Consider the following 24,038-nt stretch of genomic DNA (forward strand, 5'->3'; position numbering starts at 1 on the left):
CAAAGGGCTGCCCCTGTCTGGGCCCCTGGGGGAGCCACTGGGGCTCCTGCACGGGCACACGTGGCCAGCACAGCAGCCAGAGAGCCAGCCTGGCTCAGGGCTCAGCTTCACGCAGAACTGGTGGCTTGACATCATTTCCAGGCTCCAGCCTGGCATCATGGGCACGGCTATGCAACGGGGCAGGGAGAAAATAATAATATTACTAATAAGGGGCCCGTGTTGACTTTTGTGCAGCAGCAGAAACCACAATTAAAGAGCTTTCTCAAAAATTATTTTTTAGACTGTTTTGGCTGTGTTGGATTCCACACTCACATTATTTGGGAAGGAAGTAGCAGCCCTGGCAGCAGCTCAGCACCTCCCTAAAAGGCTTTCCTGTCCCACTAGATACCCCAAAGCCTCAGGGCTGTAGCCTTGCTCCTCAACCAACATGAATTTTCCAGGCAAACCAACTGACCCACAGGCAGGGGAAGCCACCCACTGCCCCCAGCAGACACTGGTGACCCAGTCACTGCCACCAGAAAGGGGCTGCAGCAGCAGCACCGCCCAGGGTGACAGAGGCAGGGCACAGCTCCCTCTGGGCTGGCAGGGAGCAGAGCCCCATATGCTGCCCCACATCAGCTGGCAGGGAGAAGCCCAGGCTGCCCTAGGTGCACACCAGCACAAACCCCAGCCAGCTCTGCTCCGCTGCCCTCTGCTACCTGGAATTGGTGCTCAAGTAACTTGACAGCTGCCAGCACCCTGGAGCTCTGTCCTGGGACCTAAGGCAAAGGTGGTGGTCTGCAAAGCCAAAAGGCCAAAGGCTTGGCCACACACAGCCTGTGGTGAGCCAGCAGCAGGCACAGTGCCAGCCAGGACCCCCCACACTGCCCTGGTGGCCCAGGCACAGTGCCAGGGAACCCAGGGCTTGGCTGAGCCCAGCAGCCACCTTTACACTGGGGGCACGTGGTGACTTCCCCCACAGGGAGTGGTTTGGGTGCCATTCCCAGGCCTGCAAGGGAAAACCCCTGCCCAGGCAGCCACGGGGCAGCAGGAGGCTGTGACCACACTAGGATCAGGAGAGGAGCTGCCAAGCTCTACATCCTCCTTCCCTAACAGGAGGGGAGGGAGCACAGCTGCTCTGTCCCAGGCAGCCAGGACACCACCAGGAGCAGTGGGCTCATGCAGGAGCTAAAGAGCCCCTCCAGAAACAGCAGAGGGCACATGGCAGGGGTGGAGGGCTCTGTGCCTGGCTGGATTCACCCTGAGCACTTGGCATGAGCAGCCAGCTCTCTGCTCCCCGAGCCTCTTGGTGGAAAGTCAGTCACTCAAACACCACCACATGACAAACAGGAGGGACTCAGAGTTTAATTGGGTGCTTCCAGTTGTGCAATATACAAAGGATGACCAAAAGGGAGGACATGGGCAAGGACCCTATTAACAAAAAAAAAAAAAATAGTCATGTAGATTTAAGAAAAATAAAAATTCAAGATTAAACCCAGCCCCGTACCATAAAAATCCTCTTTGTGCATGTACAATGACTATTACTATATACATGTTTAAAAATAAATGCCCACAGCCTAGAGTGCAAAGAGCAGCACCACAGCTGTGCCTTGTGGCAGGGGAATCCATAGTGTTTGGTTTTTAAATTAAAATATAAATAGAAGCATACAGCGTGCCAAGAACCGAGTGGGTCAGACCCTGCTCTGCACAGGGCTGGAGCGAGCAGGAGCAGCCCCTGCTAGGCCCAGCTATCATCCCTCCTCTGTGTGCCCAAGTTCCTGGAGGGATGGGCAGCCCTGCCTGGCACCAGGCTGCCACTACATCCCGTTCTTCACCAGCTCGTGGACCCCGTCCTCGTCGATGATCAGAGGTGTGCGGAACTCCCGGTCCTTCACGTACTTCTCCAGACCCTACAGAACGAGAGGGGGCTCACTGGGACACACCACACATCACAGGGGTGCCTCTGCTCCCCCCTGTGCTGGAAATCCGGGGGGCACTGCCCCACAAAGCCCCCAGTGAATTGGAACTGCTCTGTGTGTGCCCTGCCCCCAGTACTCACCTCTCCTCCGTAGGACACCAGGGGAGAAATCTCACACTGGATTGGCAGGTCGTTTGCATCCTTCAGGCTGCAGGGAGAAACATCCAGAGTTAGGTGCAGCCTGGGAGCACACAGAGGGGGCCCAAGCTCTGCCAAGGACAGGCTGTCTGGGCCACACAGAGCTGCCCTGGGTTAGTCAAGCCTTGCGTGCTCTCCACAGAGGTGCCAGCTAAAGTTTAGATCCCAGCAGCGACTGAAAGGGAAGAGAGCTTTAGATGGAGCTTCCATGATGCCCTTCCACGTGTGTAACCACAGCAGTGCCTGTGCCCCTAGCCCTGCTGGTTTTGATGCTGCATGGAAACAAGTCACCCTTTCCTTCTCCCCCTGCAGCCCTGGGGTGATGTGAGATGCAATCACAGAGCACCTTCCTGTTTGGCTGGACACAAGAGGTCCTGCTGTAAGCCCTCTCTTGCTTAAAGCATATCCTAAGCACACAGGGTAAGTACTTCTGCTCAAACACTCCCTGCTCCTCCTGCCTCTGCCTGTTAGATTGACTGTCTTGGCTCCTCTGTTCTGCCTGTGAGCTGGAGCTGGTGAGCAAAATATCAGAACCACACCAGTGCTGCCCACTGCAGCAGCACTGCTGGGCAGGGGCAGTGTGGGGTCCCTGACCCTGCTCCTACTGCCACCAGGACATGCTTGGATGATCCCTGGATCCAGCTGTGTGGACCCAACAAGCAGCCATGGCAACAGCACCCCAGGGTGCCCCTTCCCCAGGCAGTAGCCCCAGTGGCCAGGCAGGCATGGCAGGATGCCATCTGTGACCATGCTCCCTTCACCCAGGGAGGTAAAGCTCATTCCTGCTGCCACGCACTCACTGAGCCCCCTCCTGTCCCAGGTGTCAGTAAATAAAACTCACCCATCCCTACCCACACTGGTATTTACCCTGAGTGTTAATTCAAGACAGTTGTTTTAAAAAAACAAATTGACAATAACTGGTAATGAAGGGTAAATGTAGGACAAGGTGCATCCTTTCTCCTATATGTTAACTAGTGCCATGGCTTAGTCATGAGCCTGAAAACACCTGGAGCCTTGAATTAAAACAGAGATAAAACAGCTGTATTCCAGCAGAAAGTACCTGAAGATACAGCTTCTGAAGGAGGGGAAGGTAACAAGATTGCTAACTAACTCTGTGAGTCATTTACACTCACCAGCCCCAGGTCCCAGCACGCCCAACACAACAGGAGTTAAAGCTCCCCATGTGTTCCCGTACACTCTCCAGCACTGAGCCAGGGGCTTTCCCTGATGTCACACTCTGCATCCTCCAAACTTGAGAGCTGGAGTCACACAAAGCCCAGCTGGCTGCTGTGCTCAGACTCACACATGCTACATCAAAGCCTGCCTGACGTTTGCTTCATGTTTTTAATCCCATTTCGGGATGATCTGCCCGGATGCCTGGCGGACATGGGGATGTAGGAGCCATCCCCAGCTCTGGGACTGGCTGGGACCAGTCCCTGCTATGCTGTGACAAACAGGGAGTGGCACCAAAGGGTGTTTGCCTGTGGGGTGACACTTGGGGGCTGCCATCCTGTCCCTGTACCAACACATGAGCCCCACCCATCCCGTTACCCCTGCAGAAAGGTGCCCAGCAGGGAGCAGAGCTGCCCGTGCCCACCACCAGGAGAAGAGGTGTCCCTGTGCCCAGGGGTGCCATGCCCCAGCCCCGCATGCGGCCACCAGCCCCCGGCCCTGTTAGCCTGCACGCTGCTCTGCCTGCAGCCTGTTAGTCCCTAAGCACAGCCCCACCACCATGCACCTGGCACTGGGATAGTTACTTGTCAGTGACATCTGCTGGGCTGGCAGCTGACCTTCCATTTGGGATGCTACATGGGAATAAACAAGGGTTAGCAAGGGGGGAAAACAGCACAACCAGGCTGGGGTTTGCTGATCCCTGCAGAGGGTGGCAGGAGCTCTTGTGGCTGAGGGATGTGTTGATGCCAGCCTGGCTGCTGCACAGCTCTGCTGGTGGCTTTAGGGAGCCATCTCCTCCCTGCAGAGGCAGCCTCGGCTGGGCAATGGAGGCTGGCAGGGTTCAGTTCCCAGGTGCTGAAGTGAGAAGGAAAGCTGCTGCTCACACAGCTCCCACCCAGCTCTGCTCCACAGATCACCCAGGAGAGGGGACCCACAGCTGGCTGCTTCTGTGACACTTATCAGTGCTGGGCTTGACATCCCTTGTGCTCAATATCCAGCCCAAAAAGGAGCAGGAGTGACAGGAGAAGCAGCTCACCGAGGGATGGCAGGGATGCGTGTGCCATTTTCATCCACAAAGTGCCCTCCTGCATTGAGCACCCAGCAGTGGTGCAGGGACATCAGGGCATGCCGGGCTGTGGTGGGGTTGTCCTTGCCGTTCTGGCTGTCTGCGTTCTTCAGGGGAGAGAACTCATCCTCACGCAGCACCTCGTACACCACGAACTTCCTGGGGAGCACAGCATGGGAGGGTCAGTCTGGGATCTGTGGCTGCTTCCCCTGCCAGGCTGGGCCCACAGCCCTCCCCCAGCCCATATCCACAGGCTGTTTTCACAGCCAGCAGGAGGGAAGGGAAGGTCTGGTCTATAGGGTCAGCAGGAGCAGGGCACACAGCACCCATCCCTCCACCCTACCCTGATCCTGGGGCATCACCAGTGGGCACAGCCTGGCACAGCCCCAGAGGCTCTCAGAGCTGCCCCAGGGACAGCCAGCAGCCAGCCTGGGCCCCACAGAGAGCACAGGACATACTTGGAAAACTGGAAGATGTCGAAGACGAACTTCTCCATCTTAATCCCGTTGGGCTTCTCGGGTTGGATGAGCTGCCCTGTAGTGATGTCCACGTGTGGGATCTTCTTCTCAGCCACGTGGTGCTGCAGCTGTGGCTCATATGTGCTGCAGTGGGCCAAGAGAGAGATGTCACTTGGCCAAGCAAGCCACATCCCCAGCTCAGACAGTGCTGCAGCAGCATGGCTGCCCTGCTCTGACCCTGGCTGCCCCAAGCCCCCCACTGCTCTCCCCACACGCCTGCACTCTGGAAGCAGCATCCAGACACGGCCTGGAGAAACCTTATCTCAAGGAAGGGTCTGTGCAGACACTGGGGGGCCTCATCCCAGCACCCCAGCAGAAAGCAAGGCACAGGCAGCTCTGCTGGGCAGCAGCACTCCAGCACCAGCTGGAGGCACTGGGCAGGCCCTTACTTGACCACGTCTTTGAGGAAGGCAGTGCTGAAGTAGTGATTGGCGATGTTGCCCGCGTTGAAGAGCAGCCGCCCATCGGAGCCCCGCCTCTGGGCGGTGGCCAGGGAGATCTCGCTGTACTCCACCACCTGGTAGACGCCGTCCACCCGGCACACCACGCCCACCGGCTCCGTGGGGTTGGTCTTCTCCACCACCTGCCGGGGGAAGCACTGTCAGGAAATGCAGCCCCACACCTCAGACACGTTCCCTTGTAAGCAGGGATGGGGATTGCTGGAGCCCTGCCCTCCCAGGTGCTTCTGCCAACGGGGCCTAGAGGAGGCAGGGCTGGGTGACAGGTGTCACACACACCCAGAGGGAACAGCAGCATGTGGCACCGAGCCAACGCGCAGCTGGCAGCAGGCACGGGTATTTTTAGCTATGCACAACCAGAAGGTTGCTGGCTCAGCAGAGCCATCCCCCTGACCTTCCTCTCCTCCTTGCACCTCACACACCTCCATCTGGGTGTGGGATACCCCAGCAAATCCCTGCCCACCACTGTCACTACAGAGCAGTGCCATGCAGGGGCATAGGGCTTTCTCCTTTCTGCATGCTAAGGTTTATTTCCTCTTTCTTTCAGGCAGGCCAGGAGGAAAAACTGGCTTCCCTTTCTCAGCTCACCCTCTGAAAGCTACAAGGCCAGTAAGTCCTTTCACTTGTTTGCCAGAGCCAAGCCCAATGCAAACAAAACCTTTGGATGTCAAGCCCGTCGTTAAATAAAGCTTTAAGCTTGCAATGTCCTACCCACAACACATGGGACTGGGTTTGGTGTCAGCTGCACCCACCATGTCCTGGTCTGGTGACCAGGATGTCAGGCTGGGGACAGCTGGCAGGATCCTGCCTGTGCTAGCCACAGCCATCCAGGAAAGAGCTACACAGGGCTCCCAAGCAGCCTTTTGGCCCCTGGGGGACCTCTGAGCCCTGGGCCTGTTGATGCCACATTCCTGTGCAAGGCAGAAGAGCAGTGCCAGGCATTCTCCAGGAGGCCAGGGGCAGGCAGGACTCTGGCAGCATGTGTTACTTCACCAGTGAGCTCCAGGTACTTAGCTATCCCTCTTGGTTGTGGCAAGGCAGCAAGTGAAGGGTGAAAAGTCAGGGGAGCCAGGCAAGAAGCAAGACAGACCCCAGCCAGCTCTGCAGAAGCAGTGCTACTCCCTAAAGCATACCTTGGCCCCACAGTCTGCTCCCTTCTCCAAGCAGAACCCGATGAACCTGGGGTCAGCCACCTTCACCAGGATGTTGTCCACACAGTAGACATGGACACTGTGCACCCCCCTCCTCTCCATGTCATCCATGATGCCATGTGAGCCCAGGGCCCTGTACAGGCCCCCATTTCCATCTGCAGAGGGAACACATCACTGGGGTTGCAGCAACGCCCTGCTGTCCTTCAGCCACCCACACTCCTTCCCCATGAGCTGATGTGGAGGGGCATCAGCCCAGCCACACCCCAGCCTGCCACGACAGACACCTCCCAGTCCCAGTCAGCCCTGGGCCAGCTCACAGTCCCCAAAACAGCACAATATGTTAGCCCTGGCCACCTCTCCTGTCAGCCCCTGGCCACCTACCTGGTGCCATAGCAATCTTGCCCTTCTCCTCCAGCAGGATTTTCCCATCGAATCCCAGGGCAGGCAGCATGCCCTGCTGGAAGAAGATGACATTCTCCTTCTTCAAGCCAAAATACCGATGTTTCTGGAAGAACTCCTTGGTGGACTCCATAGTGCGGCCACTTGTCATGATGTACCTGTGGCAGAGCAGAAGACACCCAGTGAGCAGGGAGGAGAGGCATGGTCTCACACCCCTCATCCCCAGTGTGGGGAACACTCAGGACAGGCTTTTTCCTCCTCCACAGTCAGCAGGATTTGAGCCCCTGTGGTCCCATCACTGACAAGCCACTTAAGGGTTTCACCCTTCCCTGCAACACGTGTATCTCCAAAACCATACAACACCTGCACGGGCCGTGGGACTGAGTCTGACAGCGTGGGACCTGCCAGTGCCACTCTAAAGAGCTGTGCCCATTGCAAAGCACTGGCATCAAGAGGGGCTCAGCCAGGTCCTTGGAGGGGCTCAGCATCAACCCAGGGGCTACTCAGGGGAACTGCACTAATCCAGGCTAACCTCGAGCTGCCAAAGGGAACCGCACCAACCCCGAGCCTCGGGCTCCCAAAGGGAGCTGCACCAACCCCGGGGGCTGCGGGCAGCTGACAGCCAGCGGGCTGTGCCGATCTGCCGGACCCATCAGTGCCCGGGGGACCCTGCCCACAGCACCCCCTTTGCCGGGCTCACCAGGGGATGTGGCAGGCCGTGCCGTGCTGCTCCTCCGCCATCTGCTGCAGCCTCCGCAGGCGCTGGGCCTGCAGGTGGAAGAGGGTCTTGCGGGAGGGCAGCCCCACGTCGCACATGCCCTTGGGGTAGGGGACGCCGAGGCGGGTGCCCTGCCCGCCGGCCAGCAGCAGCACGGCCACGCGGCTCGCGGCGATCTCCGCCAGCCCTGCGGGAGCACACACGCGTGGGGCCCTCCGCGCCGGCCCCGCTCCGCGCCGCGCCCCGCCGCCCCGCGCACCTACCGCGGCTCTCCCAGCGCGGCACCAGCCCGCGGTCGCGGGAGGCGCTGCCCAGCACGTCCCGCGGCACCGGCTCCATGCGCGCGTCCAGCCCCGCCGCCGCTGCCGCCCCGCCGCCGTCCCCCCGGGCGCGCTGGAAGAAGCGGTTGATCTCGGCCACGTCCATGCGGCACAGCTCGGCCGCCAGCGCCCGGCGGGCCGCGCCGTCCAGCTCGGGCCAGAAGCGCAGCACATGGTCCTGCCCGCCCGCCGCCAGCCGCTCCCGCAGCGCCGCCACCGCCGCGTCCCCCTCAGCGCCGGCCGCCTCCATCCCGCCCGCCGCCGTGCGGCCGCCGCCCCCCGCCGCCCTTTATAGCCGCCGCCGGCCAATGGCCGCGCCCCGCACCACGTGTGGCGCGCCCGCCCAATGAGCGCCGGGCAGGGGCGGGACCGCCCGCCCCCCTCGGGGCGCCGCCGCCAATCGGAGCGGGGGCGCGCGCGGCCGGCTGCCATGGCAACGCGCGCCACGTCAGCGCGCGGCCTCGGCGGGCTCGGGGGCGACGAGGGGCGAGCCAAAAACCCCAAATCCGCCCCAAATCCGCCCCAAAATGCGCGGATGGAGGGGCCCGCCCCGCCGCGACCGGCGGCGCTGAGGCATCAGCCGCGGTGACACGCGCCGCTCGTGCCGTCATCCCAGGATGACAGGACGTGCTGAACTGGGAGGGACCCCCAAGGGCACCGAGCGCAGCCCCCGGCCCCGCGCAGCGCCTCTGGAGCCGCGCCAGGCTCGCTGCCGGGACGGGGCAGTTGTGCAAGCAGCATCCCCCGGGCAGGCTGTGCGTCAGAGGCGGCTCGCCCCTGCTGCCTTCCTTCTGGGAAGCGCCCCTGCGGGCCGTGAGTCAGCGGTGCTGCCGCAAGAACCGAGCCCCGAGTGACCGGGAGGGGACACGGTGGGTCCGGCCAGGCTGAGCCCTGCGTGGGGCTGTGCACAGCTAACCGGGGGTACAGTTAGAGGAAAGTGAGGATTTTTATTAGCGTCTTAACGGGAGTTATAACAGTACGGAAATTATAGGGTAAGTCACAGTTACTGATCCTTGGATTGGAGGCGGCTGGGAGGACTTGAAACGCATTCTAAGATGATGTCCCATACACACACATGCTAAGGGGGATGGAGAATGGGGAGGTAGAATGGAGACATCCAGATTTCCTGGACTTGATGGTAATTCCAAGTGATACTTGGCATATCCCCTGTCAACCCCAGGAGATGGGGAAGATGTCCTGTGCTGAGCCACCAGCTGCCATGAAATCCCCCTCCTGAGATGAACTGGTTTTGTGTTAAAGCCTAATAATGATGTTAACAGCCCCCTCCATCCCACAGCTACGAGCACCCCTCACTGGAACTGGAAGGAGCTCTGGCAGACACCAACGCTGGGTGACAACCCTGTCCCCCCTGGTGCTCGGGGACAGAGAACTTGCTCAGCTCTGTGGCGTTTGTGTCCCACAAGAAGGGCACGCTGGACAAGCAGCTCGTACTGAAGCATCGTTTATTAATCACCTGGATCAAGCACACATCTGCTCAGCAGTGAGGGATACAAGAGCTGACATCGAACCCGAAGGGAGGCACGTGGGTACAGGATCCGGCACAGCAGCAGCAAGTGTACTGAACCCTCTGGGAAAACCTGGCTACAACACCGTGCTCAGGCTGTGCTGCTAGAGGCTGAACACCAGGGAGAATAAGTAGGAGTACAGCTAAGATTGGAGCTGACTTGTGCTTTGGCCAGTGATTTCAACACCAGTTACCCTATGGCTAGGGTAGGATGTGCAGGTTGGTGCTACACCAAGGGTTACCAGGGGGAACAGCACAGACCAGGAAACCCAGCGAGCATCTGAGTGGAAAGCCTCAACACTTGTGCACCTCAAGCAGGCAGTAATCTGGAGATGAAGAAAGCCAGGCCCATCCCAGACACACTACAATAGACACCTTGGACTGAATCGCCATGCACACTTCAGATACAATCTAGAGTTAAGGAACTCAGAGGTTTTAGCAGGGCTAAAACTCATGCCAAGACACCAACAGGTCTGAGACACCAGAGTGAGCTTCATCTTGATAGAAAAAGTCTTTGAAGGCAGAGGGTGAGGAATAACAATACAACGCTTCTAAACCTCCCAGTACCCCACAGCCTGCAGAAGAGTGCATCCAGTGACAGGACTGAGATCAGTATCTTCAACTCTTGCCAGGAGGAATATAAAGAAAAGCAGCTTTAGGGTTTTTACCCAGCTCAGTGCTCAAGCCTGGTCAATGAACATCTGGAGAAAAAGTGTCTGGTAGCAGGAGTTTGCATTTTGAGGATTTACTTAGCTCCCATTAAAGAAGCTGAACAAAACCCCAGCCAAACTGGTGGAACAGCTGCCATGCTGCAGGAACAGGCCATAGTTCCTCTCTGAAGATCAATCCTGGCACAGCTTTATCTTTAGTTGAAAAAATTCTGGCTGAAAAAGTCATGCTTGAAAGATGACAGAGCTGCTCACAGTCCCAGACACATGTATGTGAGAACCTTAAACACATTTAATTCCATTCCTGCATCCCAGCATCTCCCTGCACCAGTGCTGCTGTAGGTGACAGACCTCACACCCTGCACCCAGGGGAGCTCCCAGTGGCCCCACCTGGGCTGGCACCCAGCAGAGCAGGAGCTTTGGGGTCTGCTCCTGCCAGCTCAGTGCTGCTGACATGGTGCCATTCAACAAGAGCATGTCTGGACCAAAGTGCTCTGACCCCTGGCTGAACCTGCAGGGACAGCAGGAACACAGAGCTCAGGAGATCAGCCAAGACCCAACCATACTCTAAACACTGCTCTCCACATAGGAAAAACCCTCACCCAGTTAATCATTCCATTCCTCCCAGACACTAAAAGGTGCTTCACTAAAAGGACAGATAAATTAAAAGCAATGAATCACATACCCCACCTATGCAAAGGCTGAGGAACAGCTATGTACACCAAAGTAGCATCATTCCCAGAAAAATCTGATCAGCAAATCACACCTTAAAACTCATTGTGGGATTTTATTTTTTTTCTTTCCCCTGGCAAGCCCACCATCTCAAAGGCAACAGAAGAATTCAGAGATTGGTCCTTTCTGAGGGAGTTTGGTAAGGGCCACAGTAGACAGGACTATACACCAGCACAGAGAGCAACTCAGACTCGTGAAATGCTACAGACATTGGATCTCCTGACACACCACACACAAGGCAAAAAATCAAGAGGAACTTTTTAAGTGCAGGATTCCAGCAAGTCCAGCATCAATAAGATGCAAACAGTAAACTGCAAGGTAATTCAGGTATTATTCCAAGGAAGGTCAGGGATGGTTCAGGCAGCTGTCCACAAGTATTTCATCTGAAGGAAAGAATTCAGGAGGGCTTTCACCTCGATAAAACTGGGACCAAGACCACAGGCCAGAACACACTGGTGACTCTCTAAACAGGATTGTTTCACACTATGCCCATGAGGAGCAGAGTGCCCACCCTGAAGGGAGAGGCTCTGCTGGGTGCATGGGTTTGGAAATCCCTGGGAAACAGCCCCTGCCTGCCCCAGGGCAGCAGCTGACTGCAGCCACGGGAGCAGAGCGTGCTCTGGGGGAGGTGATGCTGCTCACCACAGTGCCTTCCCCCAAGGCATGTGGCTGCTGTCCCTGACACTGTGAAACACCTTCTCCTGGCTAGTCCAGTCTGATGACTGATTAAGCCCTTTCAGTACAGGATCTCAGAGTGCCTCAAGCCCTTTTTGTAACCTATGAAGGACCAAAAGTGTCAGTGCTTCTAATCTACAAGTCTTAATGGGTTAATGCAAAACCAAAACGCACAACACAGAAAAGCCAAGCGTGGGACCTACAACAGACAAATATTTGTTCTTGTAAGACTCCCAAGGCAGGAGTCCTGCTGTGACACGAAGAATACTGTGTGCTGTAGCACTCCTTCCCAAAAATATCACCCAAAGACGCTTACATATCACAGATGATTTGGCATCAGAGCTAGGAGCATCAGTGCCAGCACAGGGTATGTGCTAGAAAGATGAATCCACATGGTGGGGTTTTCACATCTACTCAGGCTACAAAGTGCTTACAGGTTGTGTTGGGACTGAGGCTGGCACTGCTCTGACCAGGTCTCCCAGTCAGTCCCAGCCCACCCCAGGCATACAAGCAAGCTCAGCTCCCCACAGGCAGCATCATCCACACCTCACTGCCCAGCCCAGCTGCACGGCTCTGCTCAGGTCAGGACAACAGGGTAATCCCACAGGCTCAGCAGATCCAACTGCATTGCCCCCTTCTGCTCTGGGTGAGGGGAAGACTCAAAAGCCCTCCTGGTCTGCTTTAGAGAGGATGGTGTTTCTGCTTCCTTATTTATAACAGGTATCATCAAAAAGCAGGCAAGCCTTCCTCCTCCTCTTCTTCCTCCCCCAACACAGGAGAGAAGGACTTGCATTATAGGAAAGCTTAACAAAGAAATGCTCTCCCCCAAGCCAAGCCCAGTGCTAAGGCCAAAACTTTGGTCTCAGTTCCAGTCAGGGAGAAGCCCTTGCCAGGATCTGCTGGGCCTCCCAGGCTGCCCCTGTCCCCTGCTGCCAGCCCAGTGCCCCGGGCAGAGCCACGCCCCCTGTAAACGAGCAAGCACAGCACACACACAAGCACACGCCAAAGCGTCCCGGCCTCCTCAGCACATCACAAAGCAGCAGGGAAGTTTCAAAGCCCATTCAAATCCTTTGCACCTCTCCTTCACAGACGACTGGGAAGCAGGGCTAGGAAGCTCTTTTGCACATTCAACTGTAAAACGTGAGGAAGAGGAGCAAGACAACTCTCCTGATTGTTGCTACTGCCTACAGCAAGTTTTGGTACAGATATCCTCTCTTATAGGCACTCAGTGGGTAAAACGTAGCCACAACAAACTTGCCATCAAAAATCTTTCCAGTCAGCATTTTTTGGGCAGCTTTGGAATCACCAGCATTTGCATATTCAACAAAGACCTGAAAGAGAGAGAGGAGAAGTAGGACCTCCAGTGCACCATGCCACTTGCCCCCTCCCACCCCTGCAATAGGGGAAAACCATCCCCAAACAAATTTTTCCTCTCCATCCTTGGTTGAGCAGAGGACGCTGGAGCTTAGAGTCTAATCTCTAAACTGGGATTTCATCTCCTGCTCCTCCCTTTGGTAAGACAGGAGGAAGTATGCTGGTGGTCTACACCCTCAACAATTCCTCTCCCACTCATTGGCTTCTCCCTCTCATTCCTTCCATCCATGCTAAAGCTGACTGGCCAACCTTACATAACCAGGAAGGAACCTGTCCTGCTCTTCAAAACAGCCATTTATTTTTAGCACTGCCATCAGCCAGGAGATTTGCAGGCACTGAGCAGCAGTCCTGCAGCACATGGAGTGCACATAGGAACACACATACAGCCTCTTCCCTCTACTCACTTACTTGGCCTTTACCAGGATTCTCCTTTGGAATAAGCAAGGAAACCACCGGTCCGTATTTCTGACACTCCTCCCTTATGTCTTCCAGGATATCTGGGAAAAGAAAGAGCTTTCACTTTGCAAACTAGGTTGAGCCAAGAAACAAGTGAAGCTGAGATGAACACATCAAGAACACCCAGACAACAAATACTACTTTCCTCTCTATTTAAAACAAACAAGCACGAGGTGACACAGCAGAAGCTGACGCTACTTAATGACCATGTAATGAGATGGAAATGTCTGAACTGAGTCTCAGGAACTGAGCTCTGCAGGCAGTGAACCTCCAGCAGCAGGTTCCAGTAGCTAAAACATGGGGGATTTAGGAGTGCCTGCTGTGGCACTTGGAGGAGGGGGGCTGAAGGAGCTGGCACAAGCCCTTCTTTGTGTGAGCAGAACTTGGCCTTTCAGCTCATGTCCCCAGAGCTCTGTCATTTGTGCCACTCACAGAAACGCAAATCCCACCACCATGCCTGCCATCCACCACACTTCAGGAACTCCAGTGAGATATTTTAGTTCTCTGCTGAGATCCTGGGCAAGTTCATTAGCAAATTTTTAAGGATCTGTGGTCTTGGGCTTCAGAGTCCTGTACATACTGAGAATTTGGTGGGCATCTAACCAAAGAAGAAATTTTTTTTTTTTTTTTTTTTTTTTTTTTTTTTTTTTTTTTAAATCTGGGGTACTTCAAGAATTCTCTACAAGTTCTGCTGTCTCTCTCAATCTCAGTCCATTCTCTGTTGGTGCAGTTGACCCCCTGCAACCAAAGCTCAGCTGGGCAGCTCTGTTTGCTGCCTATTTTCTTGTGCCTATTAATTGCTCACCTGCTTGCTGTCACATTCCCAAAGCCACAGAAAACAGAGTGTGTAAGACAACACTGCTATATGGGAATTGCACCAACCTTCATATTCTTCTTCACACTGCAGAGAAGCATCACTTAGAACATTTAGCAGCCTCAGCACAGGAGTGGGGAGCATCACCAAATCTTCAATATGGGGAGCTGTTTGACACCCACAGAATTAAAGAAACAAAGTCAATGTCAAATGAGAGAGCTAACAGGAAGCTGACTCAATATGCATTGTGATACTCAAGCACTTGCTGCTCTTTGCAGTACAGTTTTGCTTCTCTCCACTATTAACTGCATTTATAGTCTGAATTCTCCATTTCCATCTTATCTTTACTCGTACAGTGAGAGACTCTTCCAAAGGGTTCTCTTTCTCTATATATATACAGATATAGTTATATCTATCTATCTAATGCCAATAATTGCACTCTGCAATTATTCTGAGGCCAGCATCTGAAATTGTTTTTCAAATTAAGGCTAGAATTGTGTCTGCTTAGCCAGTCTCAGAAACTGATGTGACCTCAAGAACTATGCTAGCTGAACAAACTACCCCATCTATATGGAGATGTGAGAAGATCAAAGGAATGCTCTACAATTGCCTCTCCTATCACTGCTTCCAGACAAGCTGAAAACAGGCTGGCCAGCTTCTCCAATTCCCATTCTTCAGCTGTTCTAAGGCACAGGCCTCAGATCTCCTTAGAGTATCTTTTAGTTCCTCCCTGAACACCACATAAACCCCTCCTCCCCTTAAAACCCAGCTGCAATCCACTGTTTTGAAGACCACCATACTTAAGCTACTTGAACAATGCATTGCTGTAGAATCAGGCACGGCCACAAGGTGTGTGAGCAGTGATCCTGTGAAGGACTTCTCAGGAGCAGAAATGAAGCCCTTTGGGTGCTGGACATGGGGCACTTGGCTCTAGAAAACAAGCAGCTCCAGGGTGGCCTGGAGCAGGGCAGCATAGATGCCATGGTGGGAGAAGGCAACAGTCAAGGAGAAAAGGTTAATGACAAGCTGTGACAGTCACATTCTGACGATAATCAGCTCTCTAGAAACTCAAAGCCACAGAAGTGTCACTTCTGCAGGAAAAAAAAGCTTGGTTTCATGTTCCTGCACGCTAGTAACAAGCCACTATTGAATCTAAGATCTGGGCAACCCAACTTGCAGTACTTGGAGAGTGTTGATATGTTTATTTGTTTTGGCAGCTACAGCAGCTGAACACAATAGCAGGACTTCACAGCTCTGCCACTTGACAGTGAGAGGGAAGAGAAGAGGGAAATGGTCTCATTCCCCCAGTCTGAGCCTCCTGGCTCTGCCTGCAAAGTGAGCTGTTATTTCCTAGGAAATACTTCTCCCAGCTAAGCACACAATGCCTGTGAGGGAGCTGACATCTCTGCCAGGCACAGTCAGATGATGATCTCACAGTGCAAGAAGAGATGCAAGGCAAGCACAGATGCTGTGAATCTCCTGCCTGTCATGGAAGAGCCCTTAGGAAAAGCTCAGAGTGTGAAAGGCCTTATCAGTACAGATGATACCCAGACAGCTCTCAGGGCAGCCCTTTGAAGAAGGGTGCTGCCTTTAGATCACCAGACATGCTCCAGCTCCTAGTGCACCTCCAGTTCTATTCTTCCACAGGACTATTTGCAACCAAGACACACCAGATGAACTGAAGGCTGAAAAAACATTTAAGTGTCACCATGGTCTTATATGCCAATCTTTTTATTCACAGAATCACAGAATCATTTCAGTTGGAAAAGACCTTTTAAATGCTGAAACCTGGCATGGCCAAGCCCACCACTAAACAATGTCCCCTGGTGCCACATCTGCACATCTTTTAATGGGCATAGTGACTGCACCACTTCCCTGGGCAGCCTGTTCCTATGTCTGACAACCCTTTTGCTGAAGATGTTTTTCCTGACAACCTATCTAAACCTCCTCTGTTGCTACCTGAGGCTGTTTTTTCTTGCCCTGTCCCTTGCTACCTGGGAGAAAAGACAGACACTGAAGCAAACCTGTCCTTCATTTCATATGTCTTTTTACAGAGAATAAGGCAAACCAACCCCTCAGAGAACTAAGAGACACCTGGTGTTGTACCCCAGTGACAAATGCATTTCTGACAATCCCCCTCTGCCCTAGGAGGTGCCTTCTGCCCAGCTCCTCTGCAAATGCCAGGTGACACCAACCACACTGACAACACAGGAAAGAACCTGATGAACAGGAAAGTCAAGATTTAGCTGTAAATGACAAGGAAAGCTATTCTCAGCTGTCTTTGCTCTAAACAGAAGAGTTGTGTCCAAGTGAAAGGCAAGGACAGATCACTTTCTGACGTGCTGGGAAAGCAGCAGTAAATGCTTCTTTGTGCAGACAAGCGTATGTGCAAGGCTGGCAAAGAAAAGAAGCAGCAAAGAGAACTAAGAAAAATGGCAGCTGTTATATAAACTCCAAGCACTAACCACAGAAGCACCTTCCTCAGTACAGTTAGAGGTCTGTGTGTTTGAAACCAGCCCAGGAAGCACTGCCAATATACAATTCCCTCTGCTCTAAAGCAGTCCTGGCTGCAAGGTTCAGCTTTGATTAGAACAGCCCCAGTTTCTGAGACACACATGAAGTTTGAAAATAGGAATGAATTTGTCACCTTTGCCTAACATACAGAAATATCAGTATCTGTAAGAAGCAGTACTTAATCTTTGCTGCAAGGTACAGCAAGGAGCTTAAGAAAAGCAGGGGAAATGCTAGCTCAGCCTGAAGCATTAATTTATGCTGCAGAAAACGTGGATGCACAGCTCACCACTGGTGCTCTGGAAATCAGACAAGCTCTGGAGAATGCTACTGAGCTGCATTTGGAACAGAAGACAGGGAGGGACACAAGCCTAAGCAGGAGGTTCCAGCCCACCTTTGCTGACTGCCTGCAAGGCACGTGAGGAGGTCTTGAGGAAACACCACTGCTTTATTAAATCAAAGGGACAGCACCAGATGAACGTGACAGTGACATCTGCCCATGACCTGCCAGGTAGGTCACTGCAGGCCAGTCACTGCAGAAACAGGCTCACACCACAAACACACTGGGACTGTCTGACCTGTGCAGAGGCAGCAGCCACCACTGCCCCAGGCACTCACATTCCTGGTGATTTCTGAACTGGGAAACACTTGGGGTAAGAAAACCCATCCACTCACCATAAACAGCACTTCATTCTTCAAAAGCACCTCAACAGTCAGAATGTTAGGCAAATATCTTGGTTATTTCTGTGCCCTCAGATGAATGCTGCTGTCAATACACTCTTGAGAGCAGAGTCCAGCTAGGAAAAAGTGACAGCCTGTGGGGCTGGAAGAGCAGGGCAGCACTGAGAGCACAGGCATCACTCTGACCTCCCTCCTGTGGTGCCATGGAGAGCTGGCAAGTGCCACAGAGGAGCAACAACAAGGCCAGACCAAGAAACAACAGTTAAAACAACAGTTAATTGCCCTCTGTGCTGCTTCCAGCACATGCTGAGAGAGTCCTGAGCAGGGGCCACAGCTTACCAAAGGGAATGCTGAAGAATGGGCTGCACAAAGCCTTCTCAGCAGAGGCTCGTTTTCCTTGGTCACAATGAAGCATGCTGCAAGAGAAGACACCTTTATGTTCACACATGTGACATTCCTGCACTGACACATCCCACTCAGCATAGTGCAACACCCTCTCTTTGGGGTGGTTATAGCACAAGGAGAAGAATGGGAAGCACATCTTGCAATTTGCAGCTGAAGCACACGAGAAGGATCCCCTGAAAGCATTTTGGGTAGATGGCAGAGCAGGCTTTCCTTCTTGATGTCTTTCAGCACCAAATAATGAAAATTGCTCACCTACAAGTCTACAAGGAACACAGCATGTTCCAGCTCCACATCCTCAGGCCATTCATCATACACCCCAGGCATACATGCAGTCCCATGAGAGTGATCACACTCCAAGGTGCTCCCACATCTTTTCACAAATGGGATTCAAAGCAGCTAATAACCTAGAGCTTGACTGAGAATATTCCTAACTTGGCTTTACCAGGGGCTCCCAATGCTATTTCTGCCAAGCTGTCCTCATTCCCTCTGTAGCCTCAGAGCACAGTCACAGGACACTGAAAACAATCCCCTTGGCAGACTCCTCAGGAGAACTGCAAAAGTGCCTTTGAATCTTGGCAGCAGTGGAGAGCAGCACTTTCTGCCCCCTCCCTCATTTTTATGGTAACAATCCCCAAAAGCAGCAAAGTCTGCAGTTTTCCCCAAACACAATCTCTCAGCTGCAAGTACAAAGAACTGAAACAGCAAATGATCGACATCATGACGGATAATCTCTGTGTGCTTACTCCAAAGTGTGCCAAAATCAGAGGAACTGAAACATCTCTGCTAATGCTTGACCTTGTTACCAGCATAGTAGGAAATTAAAAAAAAAAAAGAAAAGGAAGTGTTAGGTGTGGGCTCTAAGCTGCTAAGAGCAAGGCTTGGCTTTACAGAGCATATCTTTAATCAACAGTTATCAAATATGCTACAGTACCTTTTGATAAGGTCTCTGAGGTGATAAGCTGGAATGGCTGAATTAACCACCCCCTCACTGGCAAATATGCGATCAATGATGGCAGAACTGTTTGTCTGGAAAGAAAAAGAAACACTGATTAGGGAGGTAAAAACCAGACTGTGCAAGGCTTGCAATATCCTATCGTTTTCCAAAGTGGATGCACAGGGCTGTGGTTCTCTGGGGTTTTGTGAGGGATCCCCAATGCCCAAGCCTCACATGTTAAACTAGCAGGCTCACATCAAATCAACTTTTCCCCATTTGTCAGCAAAAGCTGGAAACTTCCACATACAGGAAACTTTGCTGTTGCTGTGGAAACTGTGATGCTTTTTCTAGGAAGGGGAACACAAAAAGTTATTTCACACAGAACAGAGGACAGTCAGGCTCCAGGCTCACAATATAGAGCTTTCCTCTTGTCTTCCCAAAATACAGACTTACAAGAAGATCCCCAAATTACAGTAACATTAAACTAAAGCCAGCAAATATTTCCCCTGCCATTGTGCTGCTGAACTAGCTGACAGCCATCAGCTGATCACTGATTTTGTTCTTCCTCCTATGCCACAACTACAGCCAGCACAGCTTGCCTGCCAAATCCAGGCAAGCCACAGGCTCCAGAGAGAGACTCCTGGAACACTCCTATTTCAGTAACCTGAACACAAGCAGCATTCAGACATGCCAGTCCCACAGGGCAGGTGGGTCTTTAAAGCTCAGGAACCTTAATTCTCAAGGCAATAGGATTAGATAAACATGCTGGAAACACTAGCTAGTTGCCAGGGGCTACCTCACAAATCCAGATTAGGGACAAGAAGCAGAAGGATTCATTTGGTGCAAGCAAGAACCGTCTCACCTTCCATTCCTGAGATTGGACTGTATGTTTCAGTTTCATTCCTGAGAACATTTCCAGTAGAACGATTCCCAGACTCCACAGATCCACAGCAGAGGTGCACTCTGTCTCACTCTGGAGCCCTGCCTGTGCCAGGCAGTTCTGCAGTTCTGCCTCTGGAGCCCGATACCCGTCTGTTTGAATATATTTCACATCCTACAGGTAAACAAACACATGGAAAAAGCTCATTTTCCACACTCAGGTTCTCTGTTCCATCCTTAAATCAATTCTGATATCCCTCCAAAGGGGTCCCCAAAATACTACTGCTAAATTGGAAGAAAGCATTGCAGACCCAGCTATGCAGGGCAGGAAGTTCAACTCCCTGCACTAATAAGCTGAGGGAAAAACAGGACTGTCTGGAAGAAAAACATCTCTGAGCAAAACAGCACTAACATCTGACCTCTGAAAGACAGCACTGCTGGAGGAAGGGGCTGGATGTCCCTGTGGACTGGCCCCTTAACCTCTCCTACATGCAGATGATGCTGGAAATTTTGGGATGAGGGTTGAACACCCACAATACGCTCCCCCGTTGGCTGCCTGAGAGCACAGCCAGCCCAGCTGCCATTATCCAGGTGCTGATGTTCTCTGGAAGAAGCTGAAGTGCTCAGACAAGGAAATCATCCAAGGCACTTCCCCTGCACCTCTTCCCTGGAAGCCTCAAGTGCTGCAGCAATCAATACCTGCCCAGCTGCTGTGGCTGGCACAGCAAGAGGAAATGCCCACACGCTGCCTGCTCCAGAGAAAACTGGGAATTACAGAATCACACAAGTACTGGCTGGAGGGGCTGCTCTGAAGGCTCCAGTCTCCTGCTGCCAGGCAATACCTGGTCTGCCAGCTGTGGCTTTGTCCAGCCAAGTCTTTGAAGTGCCCAAAGACAAACTGCACACTGGGTCTTTTTAACATGTAGGGAGACTCATTATAGACACACTGGTGCAACTCAAGGGATGATGGTAGAACCTGCAAGCCTCCTCCTGGATAAGGCACAGGATTAGGAATTCTTACCATGAGAATACATTCAGACCAAGATTATGTGGTTCTCTGAGTGAAAATAAAGCTTACAGAAGACATCTTCCAGTAACAGAGCTCAAAAGTGCTTTATGAACTTAAAAATTATACACAAACTGCTCATCCATGTCCCCACTCCTATCAGCAGAGAGTAGAACCTCCAGCATGGCAACAGCAGCAACTTGGCAGGCCCCCAAACAACATTCAGAGACAGAGAAAACACTGTGGTCAATGGCACCAGCAAAAAGTGCAAGATGGAATTTCACTCCTACCACCTAAAGCATTTGGAGAGCTGCAAACGGTTGAGACCTTGCTCTTTGTAAAACCATTCCCTATTAAACAGCAATTGCAGGAAATTTTGCATAAGGGTAGGCTTGGCAGGGTTGTCACAAATAAAAGCAGTATGGTCTTTGACTCATATAAGGAAATCATGCATGTAGGCTGCAGTCCAAGGCAGGGCTGGGGACGGGACACTGGTACCTGGTGCACATTCAAAGCAAGGTCAGAAGGTTCACTCACACAACCTGTGTGTTTCTGAGAAAGGGCAAAGGAAACTCAGCCCAAAGAAGGCAGATTGGAAGCAAACAGAACACCCCATCAACTATTATGAGGCAACTCACACAGCAAGCAGCAAAACACAGACCTGAATTAAATAAAAATATCTGCATTAGACACAGGACACCAGGAGCATGTATTTTGCTGATAGACAGCAACAGATTATCACCAGAAACTCAGCCAAGAATGTGGGAGAACTGAAGACAACATGGGCGAGTTAAGAAGTCCAAACATTAAAAACAACTCCTGTACCAAAGAATTCAGAGATAGGTCACCCACACAGCCCTCTGATATTCACAATCAGTGGGCTGTACTGTCAATACCAGGTAAACCAGTAAAAAAAGTATATAAATTTCAAACTGCTCAGTGAGTAAAGTGCGTGGAATAGGGACAAACCAGGACAGTGTAGGAAGGCACAGAAAAAAAATATCATCCATCACCCAGTGATTACAGACAAGTGTGATACAAGGTTACCTGATGGAAAAGATGAGAGTAAAGTCTCAGTGAGACTCCTCACAGGCTGCTACTGAGAGAGGGAGGAGTGAAAGGAAGATCTATCAAGCCAACAGCAGAACCTCCTGAGGCTCTCTGCTTCCATCAGAAGCCATGAAAGAGAATAAAATGGGCAAGGACAAACAACTCAGTATCACCACAACAAAACTGACAGCAAGAAGACTGAGCAGCAGAGCAGCAAATGGGACAAAGAGTAGCACAGGCAGAGATTGTGTGTGTCAGTAAAGAACAGACACTGCTCACCCAGGGCACTTTCGATACTTGTGGGAAAGAAACATCCAGACTTCCTGAGGAAGGGAGGCTGCTGAAGATAGGGTGAAAGTAAAGGCAAGCACAAGGACACTGCCAGAGATAACACACTTGGCTGGGGAGGCTGATGGCAAAGCCTGGATTACTACTACACCTGATAAGGGATGATAAAAGGAAATCCTGCATTTCTGGGTGCTCCCACTCATCTGACCACATAAAAACTAGCAAACTTTCCAGGAAGCTGAGACACCACTTTTCTCAGTGCATCATTAACATTGGAATTTGCAGCACAAAGGCTAAAACACCAACAGAAACCAGAGACATGCAAGGAGAATGGCAACACAGCTTCAGTGTCTGTTCCAGTAAACCCTCAGCACCAGCTCAACTCCTACTCAGATCAGGTCACTTGGAAAACATCACAGAGCCACACAACTCAACACAGAGCCATCTGCCTCAAGAGTAGCACGTTCCAAACCTGATTCCCCTCCTTGAAGCTAAGTCCAAAGTCAATGAGCTTAAAGCACTCCTCCTCTGCGCTCCACAGGATGTTGCGTGGCTTGAGGTCTGCGTGCACGTAGCCTTTGTGGTGCAGGAAAGCCAGGGCCTCCAGGACATCTCGGGCACAGTGCTGGATCATCCACATGGAGCAGCCTTGGTTGCTGGAGTGCAGCAGCAGCTCGGACACGCTGATGTCCAGCAGCTCCAGCAGCAGGCAGCGGGACGGGCCATTGGCAGAGTAGTGGTTGGTGAACACGCCGTAGAGTGTCACTGCAACGAGACACAGGGACAGACATGGGCAACCAGCTGGGGCAGGCAGCTCAGATCACCTCTAACATCTGGGTGATGTGCAGAGAACTAGGCAGGAAGAAGCAAGGGAAAACCAGCCATGTCACCCCCGAACTTTGGAGGACAGGCTGGTCTCACAACACTCCCCAGGCTCTGCTGAAGTGACAGGGCCAAGTGCTCCTGCTCCAGGAGTGCTCCAGGACAGTCTCTGGGACATGGATAAGCACATCCTAGAGGGCAAACTGGACACAGTGACATGCCAATCTCATCCCATGACTAACTTTGCAGAGTGAGAACCCATGTGCTGTCCGGGTGTCCAGGCACACTATGGCAGTAAAAAGCAATTCACACCAACAACAAGTATCAGTGGTGGATGAACTTTGGCACTTCCAGCAATCACGTCTCACACACAAGCTTCCTCCCTTCCCAGGCTCATTCCCACCCACGAAGGCAGCCCAGGAGCTGCAGCCCAGTGGGAACACACCGTCCCACTGCTGTCCCACAGGGAACACAGTCCTCGCTGGGGCTCTGGGCTCTGCCCAAAGGAGGATTCAGGAGTGAGACCCGCTCTGCCCACCCTGGGGATGTCACCTGCAGATCCCGCACCCAGGGAAGGGTGGAGCACTGCAGGGAAGCTGCTTTGGGGTGTCCAGGCTGGGGCCCTCAGATCTGCCCGCGCAGGGGTGCCAATCCGGGGGGCGTTCGGGAGCGAGCCTGCCTGTGTTCCCTAAGGAAGGGAGCTCCCTCCCCTGGCTGGGAGGGCGGTTTGGAGACACCAGTGCGGCAGGGGAGCCTGCCCTGGGGGCGCTCGGGGGCCAGAGGGTGCCCGAGAAGGGGTGCTGGGGCCCCGGGGCCGGGTGCGGTGCGGGGGCGCCGTTACCGATGTTGCGGTGCCCGCGGAGCTGCTCGAGCGCGGCGCGCTCCTTGCGGAACCCGTACTCGGCGCAGTCGGCGGCGGGCGGCCGGACGCCGGGGCGGCGAGCGGGGCCGGGCCGCGGCCCCGGGGGCGGCACGAACTCCTTGACGGCGCCGGGAGGGGCCCGGGGGTCCCCGCAGCAGCGCACCCGGTACACCGAGGCCGAGGAGCCGCTGCCCAGCGGCGCCTGCACCTCCCACAGCCGGCCCAGCGCCTCCAGCAGCGGCGGCGCCGCGCCCCACGCGCACCCCGACATGGCCGCCCCGCCTCACATCGCCGTCCCGCCGCCGCCCCGCCGCTGCCCCGGCACCGGCCCCGGCCCCGGCCGCCGCCGCGCTCCGGCCGCCATGACACCGGAAACGGGGCGGCACGGCGGGCGGCACCGCCCCCGGCGGGCGGGCTCTGGGCCCGGGAGCGGGCGGGGGCTCGCGGTACCCGGGCCC

The 24,038-nt window shown here is 53.6% G+C and overlaps 2 protein-coding genes across 2 annotated transcripts; both read right to left on the reverse strand.

The window, feature by feature from the left end:
• Positions 1 to 1,319: 1,319 nt before the first annotated feature.
• On the reverse strand, positions 1,320 to 8,148 carry UAP1 (UDP-N-acetylglucosamine pyrophosphorylase 1). Its single transcript, XM_056497977.1, has 10 exons — positions 7,842 to 8,148; positions 7,561 to 7,765; positions 6,843 to 7,018; positions 6,444 to 6,616; positions 5,242 to 5,435; positions 4,793 to 4,936; positions 4,305 to 4,493; positions 3,853 to 3,900; positions 2,039 to 2,105; positions 1,320 to 1,889 (listed from the first exon to the last, which is right to left on the reverse strand). Exons 1-10 carry the CDS (start codon positions 8,146 to 8,148, stop codon positions 1,797 to 1,799), a joined length of 1,596 nt encoding a protein of 531 aa, XP_056353952.1. The 3' UTR covers positions 1,320 to 1,796.
• Positions 8,149 to 9,344: 1,196 nt separating this feature from the next.
• Positions 9,345 to 23,954, reverse strand: UHMK1 (U2AF homology motif kinase 1). Its single transcript, XM_056497629.1, has 8 exons — positions 23,560 to 23,954; positions 22,369 to 22,661; positions 19,536 to 19,727; positions 18,671 to 18,765; positions 17,674 to 17,750; positions 14,211 to 14,309; positions 13,281 to 13,369; positions 9,345 to 12,829 (listed from the first exon to the last, which is right to left on the reverse strand). The coding sequence occupies exons 1-8, from the start codon at positions 23,849 to 23,851 to the stop codon at positions 12,683 to 12,685; spliced, it is 1,284 nt and encodes a 427-aa protein (XP_056353604.1). The 5' UTR covers positions 23,852 to 23,954; the 3' UTR covers positions 9,345 to 12,682.
• Positions 23,955 to 24,038: the final 84 nt, after the last annotated feature.

The sequence above is a fragment of the Oenanthe melanoleuca genome, chromosome 8 (genome assembly GCF_029582105.1).
Source record: "Oenanthe melanoleuca isolate GR-GAL-2019-014 chromosome 8, OMel1.0, whole genome shotgun sequence".
Classification (NCBI taxonomy): domain Eukaryota; kingdom Metazoa; phylum Chordata; class Aves; order Passeriformes; family Muscicapidae; genus Oenanthe; species Oenanthe melanoleuca.